Source organism: Chiloscyllium punctatum, chromosome 6 (genome assembly GCF_047496795.1).
Source record: "Chiloscyllium punctatum isolate Juve2018m chromosome 6, sChiPun1.3, whole genome shotgun sequence".
NCBI classification, from domain to species: Eukaryota; Metazoa; Chordata; class Chondrichthyes; order Orectolobiformes; family Hemiscylliidae; genus Chiloscyllium; species Chiloscyllium punctatum.
Genome location: NC_092744.1, coordinates 80,684,570 through 80,706,929, shown reverse-complemented (window position 1 = coordinate 80,706,929; position 22,360 = coordinate 80,684,570). Strand labels below are relative to the sequence as shown.

Below are 22,360 nucleotides of genomic sequence, written 5' to 3'. Positions count from 1 at the left end.
TGCAGTTTTTTTGGTGTCTAAAGTTTCAGCCCAAGCCTGGATATTGTCTAGGTGTTGCTGGATTTGAGCATGGACTGCTTTAACACCTGAGGAGACATAAATTGTTTTGAACTTTGTGCAGTCATCAGCAAACATCCTTACACTGATTTTCCAGTGCTATTTCTGAAATATTATGAGGATCCAGTAACTCCAACTGTTTGTTGACATCACATGTAATGTATTGAATTGGCTGCAGAATTGCATCTGTGATGCTGAGGATAACTGGAAGAGGCCAAGATGGGCAGTTTTATATGCCTTGTAAGAGGGTTTCTGCATCAGCCACCCTACAGACAGTGAGTTCCCAGCACTCCCTGGGTGAAAATCTGTTTTCCTCACATCTCCTCTATACCTCCTGTCTCTTACCTTAAATATAGTGATATGTGATAATGCATACTCACTGTCGTAGTTTGATAACACTCACTGTCAATTTTAATCTATAATACTCACTGACTTTGTTCAATAATTGTCACTTAGTATGATTTTCTATCATACGCACTGACTGAAATGTCCTACAACTCACTGACAGTGATTATCTTAATGCTGACTGCCATGGTCTTGAACGTCAACTGTCTGTAATGCTTTACTTTTCAGTGGTTGCGATGTGTTATAATCCATGACTGTTGCTTGTGGTATTCTATAATCCTCAGTAATTGTGATGTTGTATACTATTCAATGATTGTGATATTGAATAATGATCAGTGACTGCAATTTTAAAATATTTTTTCACTGTGATATTCGATAATACTGACTGATACTGCATAATACTCAAATCTGTAGTTACATTAATGCTCAATGTCTTTCATATTTAATAATATGCACTGAATATGATTTTTTTAAAGATTTACTGACCATTAGACTCTGCAATACCAATGGAGGGCAGGACTAACGCCAGTGTTCCGAAGACATTGATGCAAGGTAACAAAACCTGGACAACTTACACCAACTAATAAAAAACTCTGTTCTACTCAAGGATAAATCCTTTTAATCATGGAGAGGCAAAGTCACTTTACTGTCCATTCTATGACAAACTCGCTATGCATGCTAATACTAATCAAGCAAAGAAGATCGCATGGTGGGTCAGTGGTTAGCCCTGCTGCCTCACAGCACCAGGGATCCAGGTTTGATTCCAGCCTCAGGTGACTGTTGTACGTTCTCCCCGTGTCTGCATGGGCTTCCTCCGGGTCCTCCGGTTTCCTCCCACAGTCCAAAGATGTGCAGGTTAGGTGAATTGGCCATGCTAAATTGCCCATAGTGTGCAAGTTAGATAGATTACTATAGAAATGGGGGGGGGGGGGGGTTGTAGGCATAGGGGAAGGGTGGGGGGGTGCGTCTGGGTGGGATACTCTTTGGAGGGTCAATGTGGACTCAATGCTGAATAACCTGCTTGTACACTGTAGGGATTTTCTGATTCTATGAAGACTTTGGTGGTTTGGGCATGATCACATGACGGAAAATGGTCACAGATAAAAGAATATGGCATACAGGGAAGTAACCAATGCCAAGTGACCACAGAGTATCCAAACTGCCAATTCAAGCTGTCAAAAGAGAATTGAAAGTCATCAGCATCAATCTGGACATTTCTAGTTAACAATCTATATAAATGGAGAGACCAACTGTGAATAGGAAATCACCAGCACTACATTGTGTGGTTTCAGAAACTCCAAAGCACACATGGTTTATACAGTCATAGAGCTGTACAGCACAGAAACAGATCCTTTGGTCCAACTTGTCCATGCTGACCAGATATCCTAACCTAATCTGGTCTCATTTCCCATATCCCTCTAAACCCTTCTTATTCATATACCCATCCAAATGCCTGTTAAATGCTGTAATTGTACCAGCCTCCACTGCTCATTCCATACACGCACCACCCTCTGCGTGAAAAGGTTGTATCTTAGGTCCCTTTTATATCTTGCCCCTCTCATCCTAAACCTATGTCCTCTAGTTCTGGACTCCCCACCCTAGGGAAAAGAGCCTTGTCTATTTGCCCTATCCAGCCCCCTCATAGTTTTACATACCTCTATAAAGTCAGCCATCAACCTCCAGGGAAAACAGCCCCAGCCTGTTCAGCTTCTCCCTATAGTTCAAATCCTCCAACCCTGGTAACATGTTTGTAAATCTTTTCTAAACCCTTTCAGGTTTCACAACATCCCTCTGATAAGAAGGAGACTAGAATTGCATGCAATATTCCAAAAGTGGCCTGACCAATGTCCTGTACCACTGCAACATGACCTCCCAACTCCTGTACTCAATACTCTGATCAATAAAGGAAAGCATACCAAACGCCTTCTTCACTATCCTATCTACCTGTGACTCCACTTTCAAAGAACTATGAACCTGCACTCCAAGGTCTCTTTGTTCAGCAACACTCCCTCAGACCTTACCATTACATGTATAAGTCCTGCCTTGATTTGCTTTTCCAAAATTTATCTAAATTAAACTCCATCTGTCTCTTTTCTGCCCATTGGCGCATCTGATCATGATCCTGTTGTACTCTCAGGAAACCTTCTTCGCTGTCCACTACACATCTATTGTTGATGTAATCTGCTAACTTACTAACTATTATCTCCTATGTTCACATCCAAACCATTTATATAAATGATAAAAAGTAGTGGACCCAGCACCAATCCTTGTGGCATACCACTGGTCTGAAAAGCAACCCTCCACCACCACCATCTGTCTTCTACCATCGAGTCAGTTCTGTACCCAAATGGCGAGGTCTCCCTGCATTCCATGAAATCTAACGTTGCTAACCAGCTGCCCATGAGGAACCTTGTCGAACGCCTTACTGAAGTCCACATAGATCAGGTCCACCCCTCTGTCCTCATCAATCCCCTTTGTTACTTCTTAAAAAAAACTCAAACAAGTTTGTAAGATATGATTTCCCATGCATAAAGCCATGCTAACTATCCCTAATCAGTCCTTGCCTTTCCAAATACATGTAAATCCTGTCCCTCAGAATTCCCTCCAACAACTTGCCTATCACTAATGTCAGGTTCACCGGTCAATAGTTCCCTGGCTTTTCCTCACCATCTTTCTCAAACAGTGGCACCACGTTAGCCAACCTCCAGTCTTCTGGTGCCTCACCTGTGAATATCAATGATCCAAATATCTCAGCAAGGGAATCAGCAATGACTTCCCTCACTTCCCACAGAGTTCTAGGGTAAACCTGCTCAGGTCCTGGAGATTTATTCACTTTTATGTGTTTTAAAATATCTAACACCTCCTCCTCTGTAATATGGACATTTTTCAAGATGTCACCATTTATTTCCTTACATTCTATATCTTCCATGTCCTTCTCCACACTAAACACTGATGCAAAATACTCATTTAGTATTGTCCCCATCTCCTTCAACTCTACACATAGGCTGCTTAGCTGATCTTTGAGAGGCCCTATTCTCTTCCTAGTTACTCTTTTGCCCTTAATGTATTTATAAAAGTCCTTTGGATTCTCCTGAACTCTATTTGCCAAAACTATCTCATGTCCCCTTTTTTGCCCTCCTGATTTCCCTCTTAAGTATACCCCTATTGCCTTTATACAGAGGAACCTCGATTATCCAGTATTCGGTTAATCGAATTTCGGATGCCCCGCGTGGCTAACTATGTTATCCAGCATTGATTAGCTGACATTTGATTAACGGAATGAAATACTCCCCACCCATGTCCTTATGTTAATTGAGGTTCCTCTGTACTGTTCTAAGGATTCACTTGATCTCTCCTGTCTGTACCTGACATATGCTTCCTTCTTTGTCTTAAACAAAACCTCAAATTCTTTAGTCATTCCCTATACCTATCAGCCTTTCCTTTCACCCGAACAGGAACGTACTGCCTCTGGACTCTCGTTATCCCATTTCTGAAGGCTTCCAATTTTCTAGCCGTCCTTTTACCTGTGAACATCTGCCCCCAACCAGCTTTTGAAAGTTCTTGCCTAATATTATCAAAATTGGCCTTCCTCCAACTTAGAAATTCAACTTTTAGATCTGGTCTATCCTTTTCCATCACTATCTTAAAATGAATAGAATTATGGTCACTGGCCCACTGATACCTCAATCACCTGCCCTGCCTTATTTCCCAAGAGTAGGTCATGTTTTGCACTTTCTCTAGTAGGTACATCCACGCACTGAATCAGAAAATTTTCTTGTGCACACTTAACAAGTTCCACTCCATTTAAACCCTTAACCCTATGACAGTTCCAGCCTATGTTTGGAAAGTTAAAATCCCCAACCAGAACCACCCAATTATTCTTACAGATAACTGGAATCTCCTTACAAATTTGTTTCTCAATTTCCCACTGACTATTAGGGGGCCTATAATACTATCCCAATAAGGTGATCATCCCTTTCTTATTTCACAGTTCCACCCAGATAACCTCCCTGGATGTATTCCTAGGAATATCCTCTCTAAGTACAGCTGTGATGCTATCCTTTATGAAAAATGCCACTCCCCCTCCTCTCTTGCCCCTCTCTTTCTATCCTTCCTGTAGCAATTGTACCCTGGAACATTAAGCCTCTCCATCCCTGAGCCACATTTCTGTAATTGCAATGATATCCCAATCCCATGTTCCTAGCCATGCCCTGAGTTCATCTGCCTTCCCTGTTAGGCCTCTTGCATTGAAGTAAGTGAAGTTTAATTTATCAGTCCTACATTGTCTCTGTTAGCAAGGCACCAATCCTACCCCATCAGCAAGGGGCAACTATGTACGGCAGACTTTGCATTTCCAGAATAAGCTTTTCCAACCATCAAAATGAGTGCAGCAAATGGTCTTATTTGACCTCACCAAAGTGCTAGAGCTGCATTCCCCTCATCTCTCACAGCTGGAAAAATGCCAACAACTGTGTATGATTTTCTTTGGAGACATGTTGACTGTGACTTGCTATAATACTCTGATGGTGATATTCAATAATGTGCCATAGTTTATAACTGCCACTTTCCTATATTCAAGAAAACACATTAATTGAGATATGTTAAAAAGCTCGCTGATATAAACTTTAATGCTACCTGACTGTTATGTTCTGTACTATACACTGTGAAATGCTATAATATTCTGTAAATGTCATATAATATTCAGTGAATGCCATTCTATAATGATCACTGACTCAGAAATTATTTAATAATCACTGAATAAGTTATGATATAATTTTCATTGCAGGTGATATTCTATAATAGTCACCAGGGATTATATTCCATATCTCACCATGAGATATTCTGTAACATTCACCAAATGACATTTAATAACACTGACTGGCATTGATAATCTTAAGTACTTAATGACAGAACTCTATTCCCAAGCGACTTCCCTTTTTTACAATATTGATGAGTCTTACTCACAATAATGCTCCCTTATACTTATTGATATTCTTTAATGTCACTGTTTGTGATATTCAATAATTTTCACCGACTGGGAAACTTAGTACTAATGGCAACATTCTGTAATATTAATTCATTATAATAATCCATAATAATACCTAAAGATTGCAATAATTTCTTATATCTCTTGGTTGCACCCACATTTATTTATTGCTCCTGAACGTAATATTCAGTGGTTGTGATATTCAATAACATTAATTGAGTAATTCTTTAATATTAACAGATTGTGATATCACTTGCACTCCCATGTTCTAATAATAAATCAATAATAGTTGCTTACTGTAATACACACTGAATGTGATATTCTATAATATTCAGTGTAATACCAATGTAATAATCTCTGACTGTAACACTCTGGATAATACTCACTGACTCACTTAACCTTCATAAAAAAAATCACTAGCTAGTTTATGCTGTAGCATCAGTCAGCTGTGATTTTGTCTGTACAAAGCTAAACTCAACTGCTGCTGCATCAGAAAATAATGAGTCCGTGCCTTCCTACAGTAACTTAAGTGCAATACCCAGGCTGACAATATTCTGGTGCACCACTGAAAAGAGTAATGCATTTTCAGCAAAGCAGATTTTTGGATGAGTCCTTACACTGACACCTAGTCTGGTCTTTAAAGTGAGTGTAAGAGATCCCAAAGCACTGTTTTCGCTTTAAGAAAAGCAACAACCCATCCCAGTCAGACTAATCAAAGTTTATCTCTGAATCAAAACCATTAAATCAAGTACAAAACAAAAACCTCAAAATCCGTGCAGAGACTAAGTTCTGATAAAAGCTCCACCCCCATTTCTGTCTATAAGGTGCTGCGTGACTGTTGAATTTTTGCAGCCTTATCTTCATTTTTATTCCAGCTGGATATGGGCCAAATGCTGGCAAATGCGACTAGATTTATTTAGAATTTATTTAGTTGGACCGAAGGGTCTGTCTCTGTGTTGTATATTTCTTTGACTATGATTCAGCATCTACAGGATTCTGCTTTTGCTTGTATGATTAATTCAGATTATTTAGTCATTAGCACATTGCTCTTTACCAAACCTTGCAGTATAAACTGTCTGCTGTATTTCTGTTGACTTTTATGGTGACAATATACGAAAATATGCCAACTCTAATGCACGTAGCATACAGGAATTATGATGCTCTCAGGTTATATTGTTCCAATTTAAACAAAGGTTTGTCAGCAGAGTTAGCCAAAAGGGGTTTAGAAAAATAGGTTAAAACATAAAGAAACAATAGCATACATTTAAGGAGATAATTCATAACTCTCAAAAATATATCTTCCATTGAGAAATAAAGATTCTACAACAAGGGTGCACTATCCATGGTAAATTAGGCAAGTTAAGGGTGGTATCAACTTGGAAGAACAGCAGTATAATTCTGAAAAGATCAGCAGCAGCCCAGAAGGTTGGCAAATCATTAGAAATTAGCAAACAATGACTAAAGGGTTAACAAAGAAGGAGAAATTATATCACAAGTGAAAACCAGTAAGAACATGTTAGAACAGAGATTAATACCTTCTATACATATATGAAATTGAAAAATTGTTTAAAATGTTACCGGTTCCTGAAAGGGTAAAACAATGGGATTAATAATGGGAACAATGAAACAGTGGAACTTTGAACAAGTGTTTTGTTATCAGTCTTCACTTTAGAAGAGTCTGCATCACAAGATGAGGAGAAAACCATGAAACAAAAGGGAGGAACTAAAAGCAATCACAATCCCTGGATAAAAATACTAGCAGTCTAATGGAATTAAAGGCTCAGTGGTTAGCGCTGCTGCCTCACAGCACCAGGGTCCCAGGTTCGATTGCAGCCTTGGGCGACTGTCTGTGTGGAGTTTGCACATTCTCCCCGTGTCCTCCAGGTTCTCCAGTTTCCTCCTACAGTCCGAAGATTTGCAGGTCAGGTGAATTGGCCATGCTAGATTGCCCACAGTGTTAGGTGCATTAGTCAGAGGGAAATGGGTCTGGATGGGTTACTCTTAACAGTGGGTCAGTGTGGACTTGTTGGACCGAAGGGCCTGTTTCCACACTGTAGGGAACCTAATCTAATCTAAAAATGTTCCCTCGACCTGACAATCTACATCCTCAGATCACAAAACAAGTGGCAGCAAAATAATGATGCAATGGTAGATTCTCTAGATTCAAGAAGGTCCTAATAGCTTGCAAAATTGCAAATATAATAGCTTTATTCAAGAAAGAAGAAGAGAAAAATGTAAGATCATAGACCACTTAGTCTAACATCTGTCACTGGGAAAAGTTGGAATTGTGTCTTAAGGAAGTAATTACACGATGACACAGAAGTGTGAACACACAGACCAACAGGTTCAAGAACAGCTTCTTCCCTGCTGTTATTAGACTGCTGAATGGGTCTCTCTAATTTCAAACCTAATGTTGACCTTGCTTTTGTGCACCTCCTCTGCAGTCATAACCGTGTATGCCTCGCCCTGCCAAAGGTCCTTTGATCTATATATTCTTGTTTGTTAAGATCTGCCTGTTTTGCTCACAAAACAAAACTTTTCACTGTACTTAGGTACCTGTGACCACAATAAATCAAATGAAATCAAATAAAACTCAAAAATGACCTTTAGAAAGCCAGAATACTATCAGGCAGAGTCAACGTGGATTTGTGAAAAAGAAATTGTGTTTGAAAAGTTGAATAAAATTCTTTGATAATGTAACAGAGAGAGTGGGAAAATGGGAACCAGGAAATGCAGCAAATTTGAATTTGCATAAGGCATTTGTTAAAGTTGTGCATGCAAAGTTACTGCACCAGATAAAAACTCACTATTCAAGGGCGATATATTTGTGGTGAAGTGACAAGGAAACAGTGAATCATCATAAACATTCATCTTCAGGATGATAAAAAACAAGGAGCGAGTGTTACAACAATCAATGTTGGGATGAAGGGACTGAATGCATTGATGCCATATTTGCAGATGATACAAAAACATAATAAGACAAGTTATGACATGGATACAAAGAATCTAAGAAGGGATATCATATTGTTTCATTCATGGATAAAAATTTGGCAGATGGAGCAGAAGGTGAGAAAACATAAAGTTGTCCATTTTGGCAGGAATAACAGAAATACAGAATATGATGGAAATGTAAAAAGAGACTGCAGGTGAAATAGGTGAATCACAAAATTTAATGTGCACATATGGAAAGTAATCACAAAATCTAATGGAATGCTAACATTCGCTGTAAAGGGGATTGAGCATAAAAGGAGTCAGGACTACAACTTCACAGGATATCGGTAAGACTACACTTGTGCGCAGTTTCAGTCTTGTTGCTTCTGAAAGAACATACTTGCATTTGAAGTAATGCAGAGAAAGTTCATCGAACTGCTTTCTGTGATGAAGCAATTGCCTAATAAGGAAATGTTGAGCAGATTGGACTTGCATTCATTGAAGTTTAAAAGAATGGGAGTGATCTTATTGTAAGATATAAGATTCTGAGTGAACTTGGAAGGGTAGCTGCTTGTAGGAATATTTCCTCTCATGGCAAATTGTAGGAGAAGGGAACATACTTTAAAAAAGGAGCCTCCTATTTAAGATGTAGATATGGAGAAATTTCTTCACTCACTGGGCTGTTAGTCTTCCCCAGATGGAGGCTGGGTCATTTAATATATCCAAAACTGTGTAGGACAGATTGTTGAGCAACAACAAAGTCAGACATGATAGAGGGTTAAGCAGGAAGGTGGGGTTAAGGCCACAATTAGCTCAGCATGATTTTATTGAGTGATGGAGTAGGGCTATTACGATAATAACAGTTTAATGCAAACATGCTGTTATACAGAATTGTGATAGTCACCTGATACAGACATGCACCATTCTCACTGACTGTGTTGCTTTGTACAATTGCTTCCTTTTAAATATTGCAAGTCATTTCTACATTTCAAATTTAAATTACTCAATACCATTTTGAATTCAGCAATTTATGTAGAACAGCTGAGTGATGTATTTATGCAAAAGTGATTTAAATTAACAGTTAATTTGAAGGATGCTACTTATAATTAAGAGGATTTGATTGTTTACCTGACTGATAGTTATCATGCCACTGCACTGTATTTAGGAGATACAATGATAGCACTTTGTCATCAATGTGCAGAGACCCCTACTGGAAAGTGAACATGTGTGAACATTGAACTGGGAAAGGATTGAGAATCACCTGCAGTGCCAGCTACAGTCAATCGCTTTCATCGCTATCTAGACCCATACATGACAAATTCATAAAGGTTCTGTGGAGAAAATCTGAATCCATATCCTGGTATAGGGCAGCTCCTGAAGAAAGAAAGATACAGAAAATAGTGAGTATATTGCAGCAATTTGAATGATCTTATGTTATCTTGATTTTTTTTATTATTTTTCTACTAAACTATTCTCTATAATAACTGTTCATTTCTTCCTCGCCACCTATTACAATCAGCGCGAAGTCTGCTCACCTCCCACTGACATGAATGTGAAAATCTAGTGATACTGAGGACATCTGTGGACGAGGAGCTTTGGTGTAAAAGCATAAGTTTACAGCAAATCCACCATTATGGAAAAGAACATGACACTCACAAGATCAGAAAGTCTTCAGTTAAAAATCTACCAGTGAGCTTTGAGTTCATTGTATAATATTAGATTGAAATTTTAATAACATCGATTCTGAAAGGGAATAGATTGTGTTCTGTGATGGATAATTTTGTGCATATGCATTAGAACATATAGTGCAGTTTTGTTTGCCACACTATAGGAAGTTGCCACACTATAGGAAGGATGAGATTACATTGGAGAGAGAGAAACCAGAAGAGATTTACAAGACTGTTTCAGTGATGACACTGCAGTTATGAGGAAAGATTGGAGAAGGCCAAGAGAGGATTTGATGGAAGTTTTCAAAATCATGAGAGGTCAGCACAGAGTAAATAGAAGGAAACTGTCCTTACCTTAAAGTGGGTTTTAAAGTTTTAAAGTTTATGCAGAAAAAGCAAATGAAAGGTAAGATTAAGAAAAACTCTTACACAGCAAGTCGTTAGGATGTCACTGTTTGAAAGTGTAGTGGAGATAGCTTTAATTGTTGTATTTTTAGAGAGGGATTTGGATGATTACTTAAAAAGAAACAGTGTTAGAGGATTAGCAGGGTTAGAGGGAAAAGCCATGAGATTAGCACTAACTTTAAATACTTAGACAGTCAGTGCAGACACAATGGGCTGAATGGCCTCCTTCTCCATTGCAATGACTGTATGATTTTTCCCACAATATTTTCCAATTGAAGTGTCAATAAACAGCTACAAAAACAAAAATTGCTGGAAAGACTCAGCAGTTTGGAAGCAGGGTGGGTCATCAGGACCCAAAACGTTAACTCTGTTTTCTCTCCAAGATGCTGCCAGACTTGCTGAGTTTTTATCAGCAATTTCTGTTTTTGTTTCTGATTTCCAACATTTGCAATTCATTTGACTTGTTTTTGATAAACAGCTGGATGGATGGATAATTGTGGAGAGACTGATAAATGAAGGATGGAGACAATACAACTGAGGAGAATAAAAGGAAAAACAGGAGGAATAGAGGATTGAAGGTTGAGAAATAGAGGATGGGTAGATGCAGATGGATAAACAGACAGATATGCATTAATATGCTATATGATGTATTTTAGAAATAGATTGACATCAACATTTGACAGTGAAAGGACCACAGATACTTTCCAAAAGTAAGATTCTTCCTGTTTCTTAACAATGCCTGACATCTCCTGTACTTTAGAATACAAGCATCATTTTATATGAAATATTTCAATAACACCAGGTTATTGGGAATAGATCTAAAAGTGTAGTTGAGACTATAATTAGATTTTATTGAACGGCAGAGGTGGGTTGAGTAGACTATTCCTGCTCATGATTCTTATGTTTGTATGTACATTCTCATGAAGCAATTCAACCTGCAAATGAGAAAAGGGCAGATTTAAAACAAAAATTCACACTCAATAAATCATTTTACACAGTGCCCAGAAAATAGTTCTGAAACAGTTATCATTTTAATGTTAGAAACACAGCAACTAATTTACACTCAGCAAAATCCCATAAAGACCAATGTGGGAATCAGCAGGTTATCTATTGTGAGTGAAGTTTGATGGCTAAATATGAATTTGGGCACTGGTGGGTGCTCCCCACCCTTCTCCAGAGCAGTGCCAGGGTATTTTTTACAACTATGTCACAGAGGACTGGTAGGGACTTGGGTTGAAGTCTCACCTCAAACCTAGCACTTACCCCCAAGGGTGCAGAGGTGCCTCAGAAATTTGGACTTGACTTTGTGTGTTCAAGTCGCTGAAGTCCCAGCTGTTTGGGATTGTCAGCAATTGTCCCATCAATTGAAGTCCAAGCTTTCTGACTGATGTTCAAGGATAGAAATTCTGATCCTAAAGAGAATGCCTTGGGATTGCAGGTGAGATCTGGCCGGTGACATAGAAATCCCAGTTATAGAGCCATACAGCATGGAAACAGATCCTTTGGTCCAACTAGTGCATGCCGACCATGTTCCTAAACTCAACTACTGCCACTTGCCTGTTTTTGGCCCATATCTCTTCAAACCTTTCCTGGAGTCCAGAGCTAGAGGGCATAGGTTTAGGGTGAGAGGGGACAGGTATAAAAGAGACCTAAGGGGCACCTTTTTCAAACAGAGGGTGGTACGGGTATGGAATGAACTGCCAGAGGAAGTGGTGGAGGTTGGTACAATTGCAACATTTAAGAGGCATTTGGATGGGTATATGAATAGGAAGGGTTTGGAGGGATATGGGCCGTGTATTGGCAGGTGGGACTAGATTGGGTTGGGATATCTGGTTGGTATGGACAGGTTGGACCGAAGGGTCTGTTTCCATGTTATACATCTCTATGACTCTATTTGTGTACTTATCCAAATGTCTTTTGAATGTTGTAACTGTACCCCACATCCACCACTTCCATTGCAGTTTCATTCCACACACAAATACTCTCTATGTTAAAAAATGTCACCCCCATGTCATTTTTAAAACTTTCTCCTTGCACTTTAAAAAATGTGCTCCTTAGTTCTGAACTCCCCACACACCCTTGCTATTCACCTTATCAATAGCCCTCATGGCTTTATAACTCTCAATAAGGTTACCCCTCAGCCTTCTATGGTCCAATGATTAAAAAAAACATCCCAGTCAATGCAGCCTATTTCTGTAGCTGAAACCCTCCATTCCTGGCAACATCCTGGTGAATCTTTTCTGAACCCTCTCCAGTTTACTAATATCTTTCCTATAACAGGGTGACCAGAACTGGACCCAATATTTCAGAAGAGACCTCACCAACATCCAGTACTATTGCAATATGAAGTCCCAACTCCGAGACTCAAAGGTCTGAAGGCAAGCTTGCTGAATGCCTTCTTAATCACCTTGTCTACCTGGGCACATATTTCAAAAAATTATGTACCTGAACCCCTCCTCTCTCTGTTCTCCAACACTCCCCAAGGTCCTTCCACTATCTGTATAAACCCTGCTTCTGCTTGTTCTCACAAAATGCAATACTGGGCATTTATCCAAATTAAACTCCATCTGCCACCCCTCAGCCCATTGACCCAAATGATCAATATCTCATTATAATCTTAGATAACTTTCATCATGTGAATGGACGTTTGGGACATGGGCACTTCATCAGAAATGAAGGACTTCTGCCTGAAACGTGGACTCTCCTGCTCCTTACCGGCTGTGCTTTTCCAGCACAACACTCTGGACTCGGATCTGAGCATCTGCAGTCCTCACTTTCTCCAAACTTTCTTCACGGTCCCCCGGTCAGATGGGATTGTCGCCATTCTTAGCAACTGGAAGACGCAAGAAGAGCAGAAAAGTGGTGCGACATCACAGCAACTGCAAAGGTGAAGGCAAAGATACTGGACACTTTTTTTTTAAAACGGCACAGTTGGAAGATGAACGTTGTTGCTCAGCTCCTTACCTGGCCAATATGTTATCTTCAGCAGCATCAGGGAAACACCCGCTTACTGAGCTCATTCCCGTTTGCAGTGGGGGGAAGTTGGCTACTGTTCTCAAGAGTCACCGGTCTCGAAACGTTAACTCTAATTCTCCCACCACAGTTGCTGCCTCTGCCAATTTCGGGATTTGGGGACGCGTGTGTTGGACTGGGGTGTACAAAGTTTAAAAAGAAATCTCACAACACCAGGTTACAGTCCGACAAGTTTATTTGGAAGCACTAGCTTTCGGGGCGCTGCCCCTTCATCGGGTGGTTCTCCTGATGAAGGGGCAGCGCTCTGAAAGCTAGTGCTTCCAAATAAACCCGTTGGGCTGTAACCTGGTGTTGTGAGTCTTTTAACTTCAGCGATTTCTGCGTTCGTTTCAGACCTGCAGTTCTTTCGTTTACATCTGGACTTTCCGATGTTGGGACATTGGAACGTGCTTCCCTGGTTCGGGTCGCTTGAGGAAGTGAAATACTCTTTCTTTGGGAAAGAAAATCTAAGTCTTTCTCTTAAAAGATCGTTTAGGTTCACAAACTGTTTATTCACAGATCCTTACTGCAGCTTCTTCCCAGCTCCCACCGCCCTTCGCGTTGCAAAACTTTTTTTTATATTTGAACTTCCCCCAAGCCATTTAAATCAACGTGTATCTTTCAGTTTTGAATAAGGGTCACTGGACTTGAATTGTTCACTCTCTTCTCTCCACCGCTGCCAGAACTGATGAGTTTTTCCAACAATTTCCAATTTCCAACATCCACAGCTCTTTAAGTTTATTTTGTTTCTTTCATACTGTTTAAAAATAGTTATTTTTCTCCCGGTTTTATTGCTAACTTTTTTTTTTATTGGCCCCCTATTGCTATCTCGCCCCTATAATAAATAATTCCGAGAGCTGAAAAGTTCTGATTAGGTCATTTCCAGATCCCTCACCGGCCTCATTTCCAAAAGGCCAGCCGGTTTTACCCCCCTGAATACTCCCAGCACCCCCTGCACCTTTCCTCGGAGAGCAGACGGTTTCTCGGTCTCAACCCGTAACAGGCAGGGGACCCCCCGACCTACCGTTTCCAAATGGGTTGTGAAGGTGAGGGAGGAGACCAAGGCTGGGGAAAAGGAGGCAAAACCCGTCCCTTTCATGAAACCGATCCGGAGACCCGCCTGATTAGCGCAGTGAACGAAATTGAGAAAGGAAGCTCCCTCATTTCACAAACAATGGAGCGACTATTAATCCGTCTATGGACAGGACAGTCCCGAATAGAGCGGTGTTTGCAGGCTGCGACTCAGTGGTTGGAATGGTGCATTGCACATCACACTCTGAATAGCACACTGCCTAAACTCAGCTAGTTGAAAAACATTCTTGCGTTAACGATTAGAAGTTTAAACAGCACAAAATAAATGCGCCATTCTACAGCTATTTTTTTCTCTTCAAAATTTAATTATTTATTCTTGTCTGAAAAATTGATGTAAAGAAATTACTAAACATAATGACAGGAGACCAAATCCCTACGGATAAAATCCGAGCCTTCAGGTAGATAGAGCCGCTCGCTGTGTAATACATTAAAATCTCTAGGTAGCTACTAACAGGTTTTTTTTTTGAAAAAAAAGAAAAATATACAGAATCATATCTTTGGCGAATTGGAAAAATACACGCAAACTGGGATGGAAATGGAATATTAAAATGTAAAGTACAAATCATCTGCAAATAACGTTTTAATAAAACATGAGGCGAAAAAATTGATTTGCTGTGACATTTTTTTCCCCCAAATTCTGATTGACAATATTTGACTGATCCGAGGCGGGAGCTGGCTCCACACCTTGACCGCAGCACCAAATCGGGCCGGATTGAAATAGTTACTCTTTTTTTTTAAAGAGATTGTGGTATTAGGCAGCCCAGACTGAAATTTTTTTAAAAATGGACAATTCTGCAGTGCTCCCTAAGGTCAGTCAGTGCTGGTGAGAGCGCTCATTCCCTGACGTTAGCTCCTGAGAGAAAGCGTGGGCGTGCGGATATTTCTTGGAAATTCCTCCTTCTAGATCTCTTCCTGTCGCTTATTTGATTCAAGTTTTGAAAAGAGGAGGGAAAAAGAAAGCCCCCTGAAACTGCTTCGTTGTGGTCTAAGATTGTGTCTGAACTAATTTCCTCGTTAAATATAACTGTAGACTCCAGGTAAATGATCAAAGTATTACCCTGTGTCAGTCGATGTTGACAAATCGCTTCACCCTATCTAGAGAAATCAGGGTTTCTTAGCCTCACACAGCACATTCTTTTTTAAAATATTCTGCTCTCCTTGCCCAGCATTGTCTCATGCAAGAAGCACACACACAAAATTAGAAACTTGTTTGAGCATCGCCACAACACCTAAATCCCATTCTAAGTCAGACTTCGATTGGACCTCAGATTGCCTCCTGTTTTTGTTTTGTTTTTGAATGCGCATAATTTCAAAACTGCTTCATGTTGTGAGTTGGTCCGGTCCAAAGAAACCCACGGAATTGCTCCGGCTGGAGAGAGCGGGAGAATGAAAAAGTAAACCGATCTGAAGTATGAGATGGTAAAGAGCTGAGATTATCAGTCTGCAGTCCGCGCAGGGACGACTGAAGAGTGTGTGCAAACACCCGACTATCAGTATAGGTCAGTAAGGAGCTGGAGTTTAGTCTCCCCGCCTTACTGATTGGGGGGGGGGGGGGGGGGATGAGTTTGAAATTGTATTGATCAAACGAATCGAACATCATAGAATCTGGTCGCCTTCTGGAGTTGGCCGTGTTCTGGAGGTGTCCCGTACTCAAACGCTTTAGGGAGAGCAGCGGGAATAGGATAGGATACCCAGCACTGTCCCAGTGACTGTGTGACCGGGTAGGTAGTGTGTGAGAGAATCGATGCGAAAATCAGACGGGCGCTTTTAACCAAAAGCGGGGAATTATAAATGACAAACATATGCAGCTCCTTAACTCTCCACAACACTGATTTTCCTTGGCGCTTCGCACTTTGGGACATTTCGATGTTGCCTTTTATCCCAGTTATCTCAAAGTGAATCAAAGGAATCTCATCTAAACACACAGATACAGCAGCGTCAAATCGGGCTCGGGGTGTTCATTCAGAACTGGCAACCGTGTTTGAAAGAAGCTGAAAACTTAATTCGTGTCTCTGTTTCTTTGTCCCTAATGAACAGAAACCTGAGCAAATCCCGGAGAGGTTAACTACGAGGGAGCCAGAAAGTTTTCAACATTAGTCCTCTCTCTATTTGATGTTGAGTGCGCACATGGTTAAACCCGAGGCAATCTGTCCCTTCAACTAGGGCGTTAGTTGAAGAGAGATCACACAGAGAGAGAGAGGCAACGATTGGGGGTGAGGATTTGGGGTCAGTGATTACGAGGCGAAAGCGATCTGAAGAAGAGGGGAATTGAACGTGGAGGGATCCATATATTATGGGGGGGGGGAGACATTGATTGTGGAGGGGAGATGGGGGTGGGGGGGGAGAATGAGCATGAAGGGGAGATGCGTTAACAAAGTGAGCAAGCGACCCCATAGGCGGGCGAAACTGATCAGAAAAGGGGGGGTGGGGGGAGAAAGAGTGATCACTGATGGGGAAGAAGTTGATCAGAGGGGAACAGAAATTGATCAAAGAGACGAGAAAGTGATCGCGAAGGAATTGATCATGCAGAAACTGATCAATGGGGAGAGAAAGAGACAGAGAGGGAGTCATCACAGAGGCGAGAGAAAGTGACACGAATCAGAAATTGATCACACGGGAGAGAAAGTGATCAGAGGGAACAGAAATTGATCACAAAGGGAGAGAGAAATTGTTCACGAGGGGGAGAGAAAGTGACCGTTGGAGAGAGAAAGTGAGTCATCACAAAGGCGAGAGAAATTGATCACAGGACACAGAAATTGATCAGAAAGGGAGAGAGAAATTGATCAGAAAGGGAGAGAGAAACTGATCAGAAAGGGAGAGAGAAATTGACCAGAAAGGGAGAGAGAAATTGATCACAGGGAACAGGAATTGATCAGAGAGGGAAAGAAATCATTCAGGTGTGGGAGAGAAAGTGACCAGTGGAGAGAGTAATTGATCACAGGGAGAGTAATTGATCACAGGGAGCAGAGAAATGTGATCACTGGGTGAATGGGAATGATCGCAAGGGATAAGGAAGCGATCACGAAGTGGGCGAGGGTCGGATGAGAACAGAAAGCTAGCACTGGGGTTTATCGTTCGGATTTAGCGGCGACTGAGGGGGACGAGAAAGCGGCGCGATGCAGTCTGCTGGCGGCTTCCCTGAGCGGGCCGGGAGACAGGTGCAGGAACCACCAAGCCCCACGCACACAGGTCTCTGGGGAGAAACACGGACAATTGTCTCCATTTCAGAAAGCCTCCCCTCGGGGCAACTCGGCATTTCCCAGGCAATTATGTATTAAATGGTGCATGATAGCTGATTTAATTTGGATTTGCGAGGTTTTCTGTTCGCTCCCCCCACCCCCCCGCAATCTTTTGCTAACGACGAAAAAGGAAGGAGAACGCTTCGTTGTGTGTTACCTGGGGCGGCTCAGAAATGTCAGGATTTTCTGCAACAATGCTGGTATCTCAGCTATTTTTTTTCCGAGGCAGGGTACGTTAGAAGCAGAGTTATATCAGTGATCCCGGGCGCAAGGCAATTGTACCTAACTGTTCGATTGGTATAGTTTTAATCTTAAATTGTAGACTTCTAAGCATTTGCAATGCTGGACTATTAAAACTTAGAAACAAAGGCATCCGGATTGACTCGTCACCGTCTGTAAAAATGTGTTACAGCACAAAATGCAATATGATTGGAAAAGGGTTATGCCTTGAAACCGCAAAGTCGTTATTTATTATTTGCAATTGATGATTAACGACTATGATGAGCGATGTTTAAAACTAATTGACCTAACCCTGTGAATCAGCGGCTGAGGGACAGAATGTACTAGGAGGCCCGTGATCTCCTTCAAATGAGACTGGGGCTGAGATTTACCTCCTGCCGGGTACAGTCCCCACACAACCCAGCGGCGAATAAAAGAGGCAAAATAAAGTCCAGTCATTTCCCCCATTGTTAGCTATCTCATTCTCGAAGAGAGAGAAAAAAGACAGTGGAACACATTTAACTCTTCAAATAAACCAAAAAAAAATGCACTTCACATTTGCCAGTAATAAACTCAGCTTATATTATTTCAAACTGTGTGGAGTCTGTGTGTCTCTGTGTGCGTGCGTGTGTGTGTCTATCTGTCTGTCTGTGTGCCTATGTGTGTGTCTATCTGTCTGTCTGTGTGTGTGTCTGTGTGTGTGTACATGTGTGTATCTGTGTCCGGCTGTGTGTGTGTCTGTGAGTGTGTGTGTACGTGTGTGTTTATGTGTGTGTTTTAACAAATGTTGTAAAGGACGAGAATTATTCTCTCGTTAATCGTCCTCTTTTCTCGGACAATAGTTCCTATCTTTTTTTTTGACTCTCCTTTGAGTACTATTCTCTGTCTCTCTGTCTGTCTCTCTCTCTCTATTGGATGCCCAGGGAGATTGGTAAACGCCTTGTGATTATGTCATTTTGCGTGCGGACTGCGAGCGCACTTCACAAACCCAACATCAGCAGCTTTGAACTTCGCCGCTCTCGGCCTGACAATTCACGAGTTTGGGCGCTTCATTTTCCGTCCAGGTGCCGTGACTCACTGGACACCTTCGAGGGAGCAGCACGGAGGGAAGAGAAAGAGAGAGAGAGAGAGAGAACGAAATGAACAAACCTGAGTGTAACAAGAGTTAGTAAGTCAAACATCGAAGTTCACTGACGAACTCAGACCTTTTGCGATCTCCGAATCAGCGTGGCTTTTAAAAGAACCAGCCAAACAAGGAAGAAGATATCTTTGTTCCATCACGGGGCTACTGCAATGATTTGTTGAAGACTTTTGTGATTTTTATGTGTCTATAGACACCTATTTTGGGCCTCGCTTCCTTCCTGACAGGTGAGAGTTGGTCTGTCGCTTTGAATTCGGAACTGCTCACTTTCCAAAAACAAAACAGCCCCCTCCGCCTCGCCGGCACCCCCTTCCTCTATTGCCCCCTCCCTCCCTTACCCACCCCCCCTTTCCCCCCCCCCCCCTCCCCACCCCCTGACCCCTCCACCCCACCCCCTCCCCAAACGCCAGCATGTCCAAACCGGCCGACCACATTAAGAGGCCGATGAACGCGTTCATGGTCTGGTCCCGAGGCCAGAGGAGAAAGATGGCCCAGGACAATCCGAAAATGCACAACTCGGAGATCAGCAAGAGGCTGGGGGCCGAGTGGAAGCTGCTCTCCGAGGCGGAGAAGCGACCGTACATCGACGAAGCCAAGAGGCTCAGGGCTCAGCACATGAAGGAGCACCCAGATTACAAGTACCGGCCCCGGCGCAAGCCCAAGAACCTGCTGAAGAAAGACAGGTACGTCTTCCCGTTGCCTTACCTGGGCGACGGCGACCACCTGAAAGCCGCGGGACTCTCCATGTCCGCCGCCGACTCGCTCCTGGGCGCCTCGGACAAAGCCAGAACGTTCCTGCCGCCCACCTCGGCGCCTTACTCGCTGCTCGACCCCAGCCAGTTCGGTTCCAGCGCCATCCAGAAGATGACAGACGTCCCTCACAGCCTGGCCACCACTTTGCCCTACGCTTCCAGCCTGGGTTACCAAAGCGGAGCGTTCGGGAGCTTGAGCTGTCCCAGTCAGCACACGCACACCCACCCCTCGCCGACCAACCCCGGCTACGTGGTCCCCTGTAACTGTACCGCCTGGTCCGCCTCCACTTTGCAACCTCCTGTGGCTTACATACTCTTCCCAGGAATGACCAAAGGCGGCATTGACCCTTATACCTCGGCGCATGCAGCTGCCATATAAAACCTGCAGCAGAGACAGCAAAACAAGCGATTAGATAGACGCACATAACACACGACAGAGCAAAAAAAAACGAACAAACAAAACACGCACCTAAAAAGACTTATCTTGCGAACTGGAATTTTACATTGCATGTACAACACAAACACAATCAGAAGAAGAAGAAATATATTATATATATGTATATGTGTACAAAAAGACACTCGAAACACCGAGACTGGAAGGGGAGTCCGCCGGAACAGTAAATTGCTCAGATCTGGGACTGAATTGTTTCAGAGAATAAACAAAACAGGACATGATTTCCCCTGGTTCCGGGCGTACCTGCAATGTGCACAACCGAGAGAAAAAGGCTCCGGTCTTTTAAAACAAAAGCAAGCGCCAACAAACCTGCTTTTGGTGTGATCCCTGACATTGCATGGACAGCGAACGCTCCTACAAAACGGAACTTTGGTTTTCCCCATTTTTGTCTTATAAGTCTGACTGCGGACTCTAAAGTAAGGCAACTTTGCGAACGGATTCTGAATCCTGCCTGGGCACCCGCGCGGCTTAACGGCGGATGAGCGACTGTGTTGAATTGTAGATGTTTCTGTTCGAAACAGCTGCCACTTTTTTGTGAAAAAAGTAGCAGCGCCGGTTTTATTTATTATCATGTATAGTGGACTATAATACCACGTGTTTTTTTTTGGTTTAGAACTGAATTATTTCAACGTCTTCATATTTCCTTTTGCACATCCGAAATGAGACTTGTGTTAAAACGCTGTCACTTAATACTAAGTAAACTGTCTGCCAATTTCTACAGGAATTGAAATCCCTTTTTAACCATGTTATTGGAAGTGAGGACAGACTTGCCTTATTAAAGGTAGCTCTCACATTTGCTTTTTTTCATTTCTCGGGAGGGGGGGGCGGGGGATGCTAGTCCTATCCCCTCTCTCCAACTCCCTAGTCACCCGGTTTTTAATTTTCGACCGAATTTGAGACGTGAAATCGCTACTCCTAGTTATTCTGTTCAGAAATGCAGATTTAAATATGTTTCAATGGGGGGGGAAATGATGTCTCGAAAACAAGTTGTATCCAAAAGGATTTTACCTCGTACTCTGTTCAATTGTTGAACAAAGGTCATGTTTTAAATAAAGACAAGATGTCTACACACACAAAACAAAAGTCTATACGCCGAATCTTTATTGACAATGGCGTACGTTTTGAATCACAATAAACATTTCGCCAGAACTGGCTGAGAGGAGTCAGTGTGATTCAAATTAGCAAGAAAAATGTTACCATCACGAGCCATTGAGTGAAACTGTTATATTTCGTGATAATTTGTAAAAGCGTTTTTTTCTTTAAAAAAGCCAACTGCGAGATTTGTAGGATTTGGAAGTGATTAGCAGAGAAACTGACTTTCTCCCAAACACAGTCATCCAAACTGATACATTTCTGAATTGATTCCTTGATGAGTATGGCTGCTGGATTAGAAAGGGAGCGAAATTGATTGGGAAGAAGACGTCCAACAAACAGACTCTACACCCCCTTTCCTGCCATGACCTACCCACCCCTCATCTCAACCCTCCCAGTCCCACGGAGAAAGCGGGGCTGCAGTTTGGAGGAATTCTGGCCATCAGAGGCACTCTCCAGCTTTATGCGAGAACTCCAGACCAGGCTTAAATGCGTTTTGGTTTTGGCGTTCATTATAGCTAAAAAAAAGATTTCAGGCAATGGATTTTGAAGCCCTCATTTGTAACACATCCAAGAGTTTGACTTAAAACTTGCAAAAGACAATATCGAATAATTAATGGTTTTAGTATTTTTAAAATCCGTTTTACACAGCATTTGTAATGTTGTTTCGGCTGTAACTATTTCCCAACTCTGTAACTCGCTTTAACTCTGATAGAACATAATCGCCCATCCTTAATTTTCCCGCATTCCTAACTTTTCACAACTTGAGTAGCCTGCACTTCCGGCTCAGTAATATCGCCAAACTAACGTTAGACTCACTAACTTACAATGCGGGATGAAGATTAGATTTTAAGAAAAAGACATATTTAAACAGATCAGTGGCATGGTGTATGAATGGGCCCCCTTTTTGGATAGTACTGCTAATTGACCCCTTCTTCCCCTGTGCGGGGTTATATTCGCTCGCCTG

At 41.9% G+C, this 22,360-nt stretch overlaps 1 protein-coding gene and 1 long non-coding RNA gene across 4 annotated transcripts; one reads left to right on the top strand and one right to left on the bottom strand.

Moving 5' to 3' along the window:
* Positions 1–1,337: 1,337 nt before the first annotated feature.
* Positions 1,338–14,720, bottom strand: LOC140479128 (uncharacterized). Of its 3 annotated transcripts, none has more exons than XR_011960946.1 (4): positions 14,429–14,720; positions 13,108–13,271; positions 9,582–9,694; positions 1,338–1,574 (listed from the first exon to the last, which is right to left on the bottom strand). It is a non-coding gene; the product is annotated as an uncharacterized lncRNA (long non-coding RNA). The 3 variants fall into 3 exon arrangements; XR_011960947.1 differs by having other exon boundaries at positions 13,108–13,225; XR_011960948.1 differs by lacking the exon at positions 14,429–14,720 and adding an exon at positions 13,357–13,582.
* Positions 14,721–18,913: 4,193 nt separating this feature from the next.
* On the top strand, positions 18,914–20,323 carry sox14 (SRY-box transcription factor 14). The gene has a single exon (XM_072573070.1). It carries the CDS (start codon positions 19,507–19,509, stop codon positions 20,224–20,226), a length of 720 nt encoding a protein of 239 aa, XP_072429171.1. The 5' UTR covers positions 18,914–19,506; the 3' UTR covers positions 20,227–20,323.
* The last annotated feature ends 2,037 nt before the right edge of the window (positions 20,324–22,360 follow it).